At 40.0% G+C, this 13,238-nt stretch overlaps 2 protein-coding genes across 2 annotated transcripts in view; one reads left to right on the top strand and one right to left on the bottom strand.

The window, feature by feature from the left end:
* The window catches only part of CHCHD4 (coiled-coil-helix-coiled-coil-helix domain containing 4), a 25,279-nt gene extending 17,555 nt beyond the window's left edge, over window positions 1-7,724 (top strand). The window contains exon 3 of the mRNA XM_061618423.1: window positions 6,627-7,724. Coding sequence (XP_061474407.1) covers window positions 6,627-6,910 — 284 coding nt within the window. The 3' untranslated portion in view covers window positions 6,911-7,724. The remainder of the gene's footprint in view (window positions 1-6,626) is intronic.
* Window positions 6,106-13,238, bottom strand: part of LOC133380676 (netrin-4-like) — a 100,431-nt gene continuing 93,298 nt past the window's right edge. Inside the window, exon 10 of the mRNA XM_061618420.1 lies at window positions 6,106-13,238. Coding sequence (XP_061474404.1) covers window positions 13,102-13,238 — 137 coding nt within the window. The 3' untranslated portion in view covers window positions 6,106-13,101.

Raw genomic sequence — 13,238 nt, 5'->3', positions numbered from 1 at the left:
GTCAAGTCATGGTGTTGCGGGCCACACTGGAGTCCTTGAGAGGTCTGATAAGGACTGGGCTTTTTATTTGGTACACCTGGCCTTAACCAATAAAAGAAATGATAAATCAATGGGGAAAGTTCTCTTATTTATTTTAGTTGTAGTGGTTTGAGTGTTGGACTATGACCTGGGAGATCAGGGTTCGAATCCACACACAGCCATGCAGCTCATTGGGTGACCTTGGGCTGGTCAGTGCCTCTCAGCCTCAGAGGAAGACAATGGTAAACCACCTCTGAATACCACCTACCACAAAAACCCTGTTCATAGGGTCATCATAAGTCGGAATCAGCTTGGAGGCAGTCCATTTCCATTTTGACATTTGTACCACTGGAACAGCGGAGTCTTTTGTCTGACCCCCCCCCTTCATGGTGCACTTATTCCAAGTCAAAAAGGTATCATTTGATATTTTTGTCCAGCATAGAGAAATGTGCTTTTTATGTTTTTCCGACAATAATCTGGACATCAGCTTTTTAAATATAGTATTACAATCCATTGCACAAAGTGATATGTTCTGATGTGTTGCTTGCTAAATAAGGAGTGGTAAAAGGGGCACTGAACTTGTACAGGAGGAGAGTATGGATAACCATATGCATGAAAACAGTACATGTGGGAATTGTGAAAGAAACTCAATAAAAGGTTGATGAAACATAACTTCAGGTATATAATTGAAAAAATCCAAATGGACTGCCTTCAAGTCGATCCCGACTTATGGTGACCCTATGAGTAGGGTTTTCATGGTAAGTGGTATTCAGAGGTGGTTTACCATTGCCTCCCTCTGAGGCTGAGAGGCAGTGACTGGCCCAAGGTCACCCAGTGAGCTTCATGGCTGTGTGGGGATTCAAACCCTGGTCTCCCAGGTCGTAGTCAAGCACCTTAACCGCTACACCACACTGGCTCTCAGGTATATAATTAGCAGCAGCTATTCATAGACCCAGCTCACTAATGCATTTCATAGCGGGATACTAAAAATAACTTGCATGAGGGCGGTGTTCTCCAGTAAGTGACTTGAAGCTTGAGTCGATTGAGGCTAACCTTGTAACCAGATGAAAAGAAATAGCTGGTTCCCTGACACCCAAACTCCTAGACTTTAGACATTATCTGTACCTTATACCAGAAAGATGTGCAGAGGTTGAGTGTATCTCGCCCTTTCCTTCGGCCTTCATAATTTTAGACGGATGTATTGCTGATCAAGAACCAGTACAGTGTCTACAGATTGGGTAAAAATGATTTTGCAAGCATTCCCCAATCTGCGACTCCAACAGCAGGTTTCAACATTTGGGTTGAATTTTAACTTGGTGAGAAACGTTGTGGTGTTGTGTGTTTCAATTTAAATGACCCCCCCCCCATAATTTAGGGGAAATTTTCTGAGAATAATCCCTAGCTCTATGGTCATGCTGGGATTCAACAGTATAATTTTTTAGCTTTACATTGCAGTAACTTCTAAATACATGTTTGGGATGCTTTGATCTGTTTATGGCTGCAATCCTAACCCCACTTACCTCGGAGTAAGCCTCATTGAATTAAATTGAACTTCTGAGTAGATAGGGTTAGGGTTGCAGCCTATGTTACGTTAATGTAAGCTCTCTAGATATCCAAATAGATATGCACACACAATTGATGGCTATATGAAATATGCTGAAATGTAGCCAGGGCAGTAAGTTGCACATATCATTTCATGATAGACAGTGGGTATTTATTCTTCCAGGCTTGAAGTATAAGTCTCTTAGCAACCATAAGGGCTCACAAAATCTACTTTTGTTGCCTTGCCATTAATCCCCATATTAGGGATGGGATCTGTTTGCCGGTGCCAGTTTGAAAGCATTCTGTCGACCTAACAGGCTGGTATTGATTCGAGTTCATTCTTTGTCTGCAATTTGCTGCTTTTACCACTCTGAAAAAATACTGATCCTAATTGATATCAATAAAATGTCAATTTAGACACAGATTTTATTCAAAAAATCTATTTCCGAAAATAGCCACTGAAAGTCACTACATAAAAATCCAATCTGCAATGATAATGAATAAGCGATTTAATAGAAAATTCAATACCAAATCCGAATTCGGATTCTATCACATCCCTACCCGATATTACAGGAATATAATTTAAAAGTACATGAATTCCTGCAAATATCAAGGATTTTGCCAATACAAAATTGATATGGGCAACAACATCAGAACAAAAACAATATATCCCTGAACAAAAACAATTTTTAATGGTCAGTTCTCCTTTGAGAATATTTCATATGCGTGTCGAGCAAAGTAAACTGCAGTTCACATACAAGTTAGGTGCTTCATATTTGAATATCCTCCTTGTATTGGCAGTAAAGTTTCCTGTAATAATGGACTACACAGATAATCTTATCAGGAGTCTCAACTTGAGGTCATGTAATGACACTTAGCACCATTTTTGAGTTCCAGTTCAAAAGGAGGTGTTGACATAGCCATCATGCAAGATAAGTGGCTGTAGGTCAGTAAACACTTTCCTTGGTATCTGGGAAGTGTTGCTTTTTGGGCAGATTTTTGCTAGTTCTATGAACGTAGAAAGTGTTCCACAGAATCTTCTTCCTAGCAGTTCAGTTCTTTGGAGATATGTGGCTGTGCTTTAATAAGCACATTGCTGGCTTCCTGATGTCAACATAACATCTTTGTGTATGTAGACTGTGGGCCACCTGCATAGTCAGAAATTTTCTCATTTGTAATCAGGGTGGCTTGAAAAATGTTCAGATTTTGGGTGCCCATGAGGCCTTTGGAACACCACCACATAACAAAAGCTTTCTGCAGAAGTTTCCTTCCATAACTATGATGACAAAAGTTACTAGCCCACATTTTGTATTAGACTGCCTACATATGCCTATATTCATTTGAGGTGTATCTACAACCTAAAAGAAGAATCAACCTCTGTGGCCCTCCAGATTTTTTTGTACTCCCAACTGCCATCAACTCCAGCCAGCATAACCAGTAGTGGGGGATTATAGGACATATAGCAACATCTGGTGGGCCATGGGCTAGCCACACCTTCCATAAGCATGGGCAAGTGGCTATTTATAAGCCTTTTTGTATTGTGAAATTAGAGATACAGGTGTGTTCGGATATAGTTGAAGAGTGTTCCTAAGCTGAGCAGTCATAATAAGCCTCCCCCCCTTTCTTCCTCCAGTGTAACCACAAGGTGGAGATTGGATGCTTTTACTTCTATTTTTAATGGACTTTGGTTACTCCTTATGTCTCAATCCAGACAAATTGTGATTAGTCTGGCTTGTTTCCCTAAACCATAATTGAGACTAACCACAGTTCTGGGTTTGGACATAATAAATCATGGTTAATTGAACATGGAAGCAAAAGTTTGATTTCTTTCTTGCAACCACACTGGAGGAGGAGATTTAGCATTATGTCTGAACTGTGTATCCGTGACTGTTCTGAAAGCAGTTTTGCATAAGCAGCTGAGCTTGGGGAGTGCGGGAATGGTTTGTGTGTACATTTTAATGACTTAAATATGATGTAGGTTGTGGTCTTCAGTTACTCCTGTCCTTTGGGCTTAGTTATGCTGTTTAACATGCACAATTTATTGGTGCCTTTTAACATAAACAAAAGCATGTACTAAATGTCCTAATTTAACCAGTTTTCCCCTTTCTGTTAAATTAGTTTGAAAGTTCTCAGATTATATGCTTTATAGTTCTCATGCATCTTTACCCAAGCCCCAGGTAAGTGTTGCCTTGGGCTCCTGCTGGGAGGAAGGACGGGATATAAATCAAATAATAAATAAATAAGTGTGAATAGGACTGCAACAGTTGAAAAACTACCCCCCACACACACACACACACTGCCCAGTGTTCAATCTACTAAGTCCTACTGCTCTGCAACCTCCATCAGTATTCAGTATTCATGCTGGATATGTAGCAGCAGGGCTTGGCGAGTTGCAGCTGGAGAACTCAGTAACCATAGCATGATCACTTGCTTCTAGAAGCTGCTCACATTTGCAGTTGAATTGTTAGCAAAGGGCCTGATGTGTCAGACAGCTGTTCTGTTCTTTTTCATTTGGAACGTTCTGTGTTTTCTCACACACAAAGCAAAAACATTCCTTTTTTTTTTCCAATAATTTTTATTCAGATTTTCATAAAACATACAAGACAAAATCATAAAACATTCAAAGACAAAAAACAAAATCAAAAATAGTTAAACAAAAAGAAAAAAAGAAAAAAAAACAAAAATAAAAAATAAAGAGTAAAATATTGACTTCCCATTTGTCAAAGATCAAATCAGTTATAAGTCTATAATATATAACAATCCTGTCTCTTAAGTCATATTATAAAATCACTTTCCTCCAGTAGTTATCTTACTTAATCATCAAATCTCATAAACATTACTTTATTCTTTCCACAAAAAGTCAAAGAGAGGTTTCAATTCTTTAAGAAATATATCTATCAATTTTTTTTCCAGATAAGCATATCGATTAATCCATCTCATTACTAATTATGATAATCTTATTGTCATAACCATAGTCAAAATAAACATTTCAATTAATCCATCACATCAGAATCTGTTAAGTTCAGTAATTTCAGTAGCCATTGTTCTATTATCCCTATTAGTTCCATTTTCCATCTTCCATCTTCAGTAGTCTTGTTAAGTCCAGTAATTTCAGTATCCAATCTTCCATTATCAGTATTCCATAATAATCTTGCTGTCAAAGCCATAGTCATATAGTAAGAGTCTGATGGGAATTACCTCTATCCCAAATATTTTCTTGCCATCCATTCTGAATAGGTTGCTGAAATACTGCTGTAAAATCATATCTCTGTTCTTTTTTTCAAAATACACTGGGTCATCTCTTGAAAGTTTTTCCATTGTCACATGGCTGCAGTTAATTCCATAGATTTTCTCTATATTGGGCTCCATCACATCATTCCAGTCCAGAAGATTATCCATGCCATTGATAACTTTATCTCTAGAATCTTCATTAATTTCTTCAGAGATAACATTGAGTCCCAAACAATAGATTTTATTTCTAAAGTCCATAGACTCCAAGTCTTGTTCCTGTTCCACGTTTGTTCCAATCTCCGGGATCTCCTCTCTCACAGGGACCCCTGTTCCAGTCTCCAGGGTCTCCTCTCTCACAGGGACCCCTGTTCCAGTCTCCAGGGTCTCCTCTCTCACAAGAACCCCTATGTCTTTAATCTCCTGTGTCTCCAAACAATAAATTTTGTTTCTAAAGTCCATAGACTCCAAATCTTTTTCCTGTTCCACGTTTGTTCCAATCTCCGGGGTCTCCTCTCTCACAGGGACCCCTTCCAGGGTCACCTCTCTCACAGGGACCCCTATATCTTTAATCTCCTGCTTCATTTTACTCAATTCAATTTTCAGCTCCTTACAACCCTGTCGCAGGTTTTGTTTCGTTATCTCAATCTCATCCATTATTTTCTGAAACATAGTTATTTCCAGCTTCTCAGCCACTTTCTTAATTGCCATTTTAAAAGAAAAATATAGGAAAACCACTTCTTATTTCAGCAACAATTGGGTTAATACTCCAAACTTGGTGACATCACAGTATAAACAGAGCAGACAGCCTTATCTCTCCATGTTTAAGTAAACAAAATGCAGTTCCCAGGATCGAAACAATTAATGGCGGTCGTTAGAAAACAGATTCGTCAAAATAAAATAGACCAAAAAGAGAGTAGTCTCAGGCAATATAATATTCTTCAAAATAAAAATCTGGAATAGAAATCCCTCTTCAGTGTATATCTTTAGAATGCAAATCCAGGACAGCTTTTTGCAACAAAAACAGAGATAAGCTATTAATTAGTGAGTAGCAGAGAGAAGTTATGGCTCCCCAGTGAGATGTCAAAAACCGATCAATCTGGCAAATCTCTTTTAAACAGCAACAATTTAAGTCAAGTAAAAGAAAAATATAGAAAGAAGGGTGCTTGCCTGTTAGTGCGTTCTCTCTTAGAAGATAAGATGAACGTTCGCTTTTCCAGATAGAGCTTGTTGTTAAAAATCCGTCCCACCTTCGTCGGCTGGACCTCGTCCCATAAATTAATGAGATCTGGTCGTCCCAACAAAAATAGGCTTTGAGGTTAATCTCTTCGTTTCTCCCTACCCGGGAGAAGTTTAATCAGTCAAAAAAAAGAAAAAATCTGACTGATATATCTGAATAAGCTTCTTTTGAGGCAGGAGCCCGTCTCAAAAGCAGGCACAGGCTAAGTCACCCTTCCCGGAAGTCCAAAGCAAAAACATTCCTGCTGCTTTGCACAAAAAGTCCTTTCTCACCTGCTTCATATTTTCGGTCCATTAATTTTTTCATAGGAGTGAAGACTTGAGGGCGCTTTGTGATTATCGTCAGCAGCAATTAGGTTTTCTGGTAATATCAAAAGTGGTAGCATAAGCAGCATCCTGTCAACATAGGTTGATTCAAGACAGACAATTGATCAGACTGGATTTTAGGGAATTGAAACTGAGTATAAGGCTCATGTTCTGCATTGGCACTGAACTTACAGTACGCAAGTTCAGTTAAATGGGATGAATTTCTTCACCATTTTTTTTTTAAAAAACCTTATTACTTACTATTCCCTTACTTATTCCTTTTTTCCTCCTAGGTTTAATATTGCCTAATGGAGATATCAACTGGAATTGTCCTTGCCTTGGCGGAATGGCTAGTGGCCCTTGTGGGGAACAATTCAAATCAGCATTTTCCTGTTTCCATTATAGCAATGAAGAAATAAAGGGATCAGATTGTGTGGACCAGTTTCGTGCAATGCAGGAGTGCATGCAGAAGTACCCGGATTTGTACCCTCAAGAAGATGATGATGATGAAGAAGAAAAGCAGAGCAAAGATCTGGAAACGACTCCTGTAGCCAAAGAGGAGGTGGGATCGAGCTAATGAAGCCGCTCGGAGGCTTTGGTCTCCGTTCCACATTCAAAGACACGCAAACTTATTATGCAAAGCATCCTCTCTCCCCTTTCTTCCCCCCCCACTCCTTCTCCTGACCCTTCAAGGAGTACGCTTCACCTCTGTGCTGCACACTGTATCATGTGAAATTACTTGCTGCAAGGGAAGACATCTTGGCCTTACCGTCTTAACAAATAAATGCTCCAGAGGTCAATACATGCAGGCACTGCCACTGCTTTAATAATTATTTTGCTGTTAACCGTTATGTTAAGTTTGTTTTGGAGAAAATTGGTAGAGGCATGGAGCCAGTGCTCAATGTGGGGGAAATCCTTCAGCAAGGATATTGGGGCAATGTTGATTTCATTGAAATTTTGGTCATTGATGGTCTCAGATGTGTTCTATGCTTTCTTAAAAAAGCACAGACTTCTTAAAACTGTAAGAACTATTCCAAAACTGTTGAACATGGCTGAAGTTTTCATTTGGACAGTGTGTATGCATTAATAGCATATCAAATTTGCATATGCTACTGATTTCTAGTAATAGTGTGTGTAAAGGGAGTGGGATTGATTTTTGCATTTTTTTAATGTGTTGATCAAGTCCTAATGTGATAGTGGAAAATGTTGATTACTGTGTTTCTGATGAAGCCTGTTTTGTGGCATTTCCCTCTGTTCAAGCCTGTCACTTCTCTAGACAGGTTGCTAAATAGATGCCTTTGACAGGGAAATTACGTTACCTGGAGTAACTGTCTCTGACTAGATATTGTGACTTGAGTGTGCATTAAAGGCAAAATCTGTCTTGCATTAAAGCCCTCGCGTCTTTTATTAATGCTGGTGATTGATGGACTACGTGGTATAAACGGCCACCACGATTCATTTTGCTCAGATGAAGATGTGTTATCCCGCTCTTGGTTCTGAGGAGAAATTGAAGCCAAGATGCATCTGTATGGTTTGATTTTTGGGGTGACGTATCGGCACTTGGACTCCCTGCTATCTGTGTTGCAGAAGAGGGTGTTTTTTGTAATCATCAATGGCAGCAGAGTATGTACCATTCTAGAAGCACTGCAAGTTCAGTATTTACCTGTGCCACATTTTTCCTTGCTGCTTTGGAAACTTCTCCTGTGTTTTATCTAGTTTAGCACTAAATTTCTGGTATGCAAATTTAAATCTTTGGAGTGTAGATGATCCACTTCAAAACACACTGGCAAACATTAAATGCATAAGATTTCCTGGAGCGAGTTGTACTTTTACGAACAGTAGTTTTATCGCATTTTGTCTTGCTTCTAACCTTAACTTTTAATCAAAACTCTCTGACATTCTATACATGTCCTACTTGTAAAAGGAGACTCAATCCAATGGCTGATGGAAATCCAACAAGTGATTGTCTTACTGTTCCTCCATGTGTCATAGGTTTAATGGACTAAGTCCCCATACTCGCACCAACCTGAATCTCTGTGTCTACTGTTCTAGTTGCCATTTTAACAGAGCGACTGTTCTGGGAGATGTATGATAACAAAACTATGTTGCGTTAGTTGGATTTGTGTATTTCTGTTTCTAGTAGGCAATAGTACACTCCAAGCCTATATTTAGCAGCCAGGTACAAGTGTATGCTGAAACTGAGTCTAACTAAAATCTCCAAAAGTCAACATAATCACTCTACCTTGGCGCTCACTGGTCCAGTATATTTACAGTAGTACTAATAAGCTTCAAGGGTTAGTGATTGTCTCTTTGGCTGGTTATTTCTCCCTGCACAGACCCCAGCCTGTTAGATATGATGCAAATGGGTCTCATTGCTACCTCTTTCAGGCCTTTTCTTAAGTGCTATCTGATTTCTATCATTCACTTTTCATTTAATGGTGGAGTGGAAGTTCCAGCTCTCTGTCAATAGTTCACTCCTGGGATGGATAGCAGGCATTTTGAGAGCATATTCTACTCTTTAACAGAAAAGAGTGTGAAAAGGCCTCTCAGTCTGCATATAGAGCAGTCAACAAAACAGATGCCAAAAGTGCTGAACTGATAAAATCTCGGCACCTCAGCAGTTGGCTCATAGGGATGGAGTCTCAAGTGATCAGATAAAATTGGGGGCACTTGTTAAGAATGGGGTTTACCTGGGCCTGTCATTTCTGAAAGGGAGCTCAACTTGCTAGATATTAAAGGCTCATAGAGCATTTCTCTCCTTCAAGGACAGGCTACCTGCCTTTCTCCCCTGCCCCAGTCTGCTTTTTCATGGATTTGTTGCTTTATATACTCTGAGGATTTATTGTATGTAACAGTGTTTGCAGAACCTGGATATTAACGTGCCCTTTGCAAGAGCACTATTGGGCCTACTTTTTTTGGGGGGGGGTCATCCCCCAGCACTCCTACTGGCCTTTAAATGTTACAGTACTACCATAGGAAAAGGGCGACCATGGTATTCCTGTAATGCATCAAGGCCACCACAGTAAGCCTTACACTACATTTTAGAAGTTGACAGCATGTGCTGGAGAAGGAACAGGTTTCTTCAGTAATAACTATTTTAATACATTTACATTTCAGAACTTCCATTTTCAGCTTGTAGTAAACATCAATAGCATTTATTGAGATAGAGCAAACTGAATTGACAGAGCAGTAGCTAACATGTCCAATCTGTGAAAGTGGGCCAATTCAGAGCACTCCAGGAAGTCCCTATTCCCGTCTCTAGAACATACACAGTTTCTGCTTCATTTACCTCACTCACTCCTTCTGCCATCTTTTCACTTGTCCCAGTAAACACACTTTGTAAATCAAGGGGTTGTGAGTTTAAGTATCACTTGTCCATGTACTTTTTTTCACCCACAAAACAGCAGGTACAAAAGCAGTTCTATCAACCGCCTTTATATGAATGCACTATTTTAAATTCAGTAATATTTAGCCAGTCTAACCTTTCCATCACTGAACACTCCTTGTTGGAACAAAATACGAAGAAATCAATGTTACATTTAGACAATATAATATAAATGTAGTTTACAATAACATGTCCACTTTAGCACTTTAATGGAAATGTGAGCAACTAGAAGAAATGTCTTCTATTCATAGATTACCTGAAATGCATACCAGATCCTAGATAAAAGAACAATTGTATGTAAAAGGCCTTGGCCTGCAGCTAAGTATGAGGTTGTTAGCTGCATTTTTGAATTGGACACTGCTTTCCCTAAACTAGCTAAATTTTCCATGTTTTAGGTGACATTTGATTCATTTCTTTTGCAACAGCTGAGCGGCATTCAAAACAAATGTCATAATCTTTAAGACCAGTGATATCTGAGCAATGCATGTTATATTCCTCCATTACAAATGATGAAAATGTGTCTGTAATGGATGCCTTACAATGGAAACCTACAAAGTCACTCTGGTCAATATCTATTTTGTCTTGGTTAAAAGCTAAGGAATGCCACCCTCCTGTCCTTGCAATTTTTCTTTTCTTTGTGATGGACTGCTGTGTCTGACCCAAGTCTTGCATTCCAAAAGAAAGCAATAAATGTGTATGCAGTGATTTGAAAATTGCAGAGTACATGTGGAGGAAAAAGCATGACTAGTGCATCAGTATGCAGTTGTCACAGGCCAGCAGGATTGTTGACTGTGGGTGGAGGTGGGACAAAGCTCAAGCTGTGGAGGACAAAAGTGTGTGTGTGTGTGTGTTCGTTTGTGTTTGTTTTTGCAAGCATCTTGAGCCTCTCTCAATAAACATGTCTGTAACTGGCTACCTGATTTGGAAAACTTTGGTGACAGCAGCACTTCTCACTAAACCATAATTTAGAATGATGTGAGCAAGTAGTAAAGAGCTACAGCAAGACAGGTTCATGTCCTCTCTCATCCCATTGGCCAGGAGGAGGGGTTTGAAAGATTTTACTTAACTGTGGTTTGCCATATCATTGGGACCAACAAATTGTTATTAACATAAACTGTTATTAGTTTCAAACAAGCCAACTTCAAACCATAGTTACTGAAGCTGGCTTGTTTAAACTAATCATAGATGAGATTAGCCACAGGTCCAGATGACATAGTTGCGGTTAGTGAGAAGCAGAAACCTTCAAAGCCAGATTTCAACTGAATATCAGGAGAAACTTCCTAACTGTTAGAGTGGTATGACAATGGAACCAATTACCTAGGGAGGTGGTAGGCTCTCCAACACTGGAGGCATTCAAGAGGCAGCTGGACAGCCACCTGTTGGGCATGCTTTATTTTGGATTCCTGCATTGAGCAGGGGGTTGGACTTGATGGCCTTATAGGCCCCTTCCAACTCTACTATTCTATGAAATTCCCATCCATGTAGGAAGGGCAGGGAGAAAAGTATGAGCCTGAGGCTTCCTGAGGCTCATTCAAAATTATGTTAAATGTAAAAAGCAAACCTGTCCTTTGTATGTTTTTGCAGTACAGATTTCTGTGTGCCTTGACTGGACAAGAAGTTCCATCTACCCACCAGTCTTGCAGGCAATTTGAGGTGCAGTCACGTGAGTATTGTATGCCTGCTCACAAGTGCTTCAGAAGTTCAGGAATCAATAGAGCAAAGTGTTGCACTTCTTCGAAGTCAAACACTTCAGGCATTTCCATGGCACTGCTGTCTTTGAGCCAAGCCCCAACCAACAGAAAATATAAAATACCAGCACACCAGTTGTCTGCCTTTGTTTTGCATTAGAGAAGAGAGCTCTTTTAAGAAGCCCTGCTTTAAAGCAAACAGCATGTGATTGCAGCAGGAAAGTAGGCAAGTGACTGCAAGCAGTTGTAAACTAAAAAGTGGCAATGTGATTTTTTTTTACATGAAATATTAACAGGAGAGAATTTGGGAATCAAGTATTGTCTTGGAAAGAGCAGGTCATAAAAATCATGTGGCTGTCCCAAGGTAGCCAATGTTTCCTTGAAAGCGGCTGTTCAATACGTCCCACTAGCCACACCGCAATGTCTTCTGTAGTGCTTTGGAGAATCCATGTGTGCCAAATCAAGCCAACTTCCAGTGCTTCTTTTGCTGCTTGTATACAGAACTGTGGGTTGATCCTGTGTTCTTTCCTTACAAAGGAAACTTCAGTGCCACAAAAGTCCTTCTTTCAGTGATCCTCCTGAAATTTGCATGCTGTAATGGATGCCAATGGGAGGGCAAACTGGAAGACCTTTGATGAGAGTGGGTGAGTTCAGCTTTAAAGCCAGAACTATTGATGATCTGGTACATGCCTTGAGAGAAATGAGCCCCACAGAAGGCAAATACATGGGCATCAATGTTAATCAAACTCCCCCCCCCCAATCAATCCTTGTAATCTCTTAATGTCTCCAGCCACCGGTTTCCCCCAGAAGCTCTATGAAAGAGCAAAGGGGAAATCCACAGAGGCTCCTGCCTGCAGGATCAAACCCAAGATATGCTCCCTATGCACATACACTTCCCAGAAGGTGAAGTTCTGGGAATCCTCGCAGCCTCTCCTACCATCTCACAGGCTCTGCCTGTTTGCTTCTCTGGCAAGGTATAGACACAGACAACATAAATCTACAGAATTTTTCCATTCCAGTGCAAACACTGAGGGCACATGCACACTCTTAAGGGTGGGATATAAATCTAATAGTAATAACCCCAAAGATTGTATGTATTGTTTTCAACTGTAGCTTCCGTAGAGAGCTTAAAAAAGAGAAGATTGCTAAGTTAGGCAAGAGTCATATGACAGGCCAACCATTTAGTACATTGTGACCCTGAAGCTTGACAAAGTTGTTTGCTTATCCTTTATGGCCACTTCAAAAAAGTGACCCACCCACTCCAGAAATGAATGTCTTAGTGCAGCAGCTATATGTTTGTGTTAGTAGTATCAGGTTCGTTCTTGGAACCATCAACATATAATGCAGCTTGTAATCTTTGTGCTGGTCATGGGGTTGGGGTGGGGGCAGAGCTCTGGATATCCATGGAGGCAAGTTGTAAGCAGTGAGTCCTAGGCATACAAAGTGAGGTAAGGTTTTTGAGTCTGGGCAGGTGGAATTGCTCATTGTTCTCCTTTGATTCTTGGGAGAAAGAACTCAACGCACATGATTCCTGCCTAAAACACAAAATAGGAGCAGCTAGGGAGGGGGAATGATTCTGCTGTAATTCCCCTTAGCTAGGAATGTTTTGATTGACAATAAGAGAACTAACTAGGCCTTTCACTGCAATATTACTAACATATGTAAAGTTTGTGGCTTTCACTTTGAAAGAGGGCATTATTTACATCCAGTTCGAAGCATGTCTGTTACGAGTTTCCCCCAATGAGCTTTCCAGGGCTTCACCAGGCTGTTCATGTTGACAAGGAGTTTGTTGGTCTGAGTATCTTCCTGTCCGGCTATCAGGTAGTCTATAC

The sequence above is a fragment of the Rhineura floridana genome, chromosome 3 (genome assembly GCF_030035675.1).
Source record: "Rhineura floridana isolate rRhiFlo1 chromosome 3, rRhiFlo1.hap2, whole genome shotgun sequence".
Classification (NCBI taxonomy): domain Eukaryota; kingdom Metazoa; phylum Chordata; class Lepidosauria; order Squamata; family Rhineuridae; genus Rhineura; species Rhineura floridana.
Note: the sequence above shows the minus strand (reverse complement) of the source record. Positions and strands in the feature narration are given on the sequence as shown.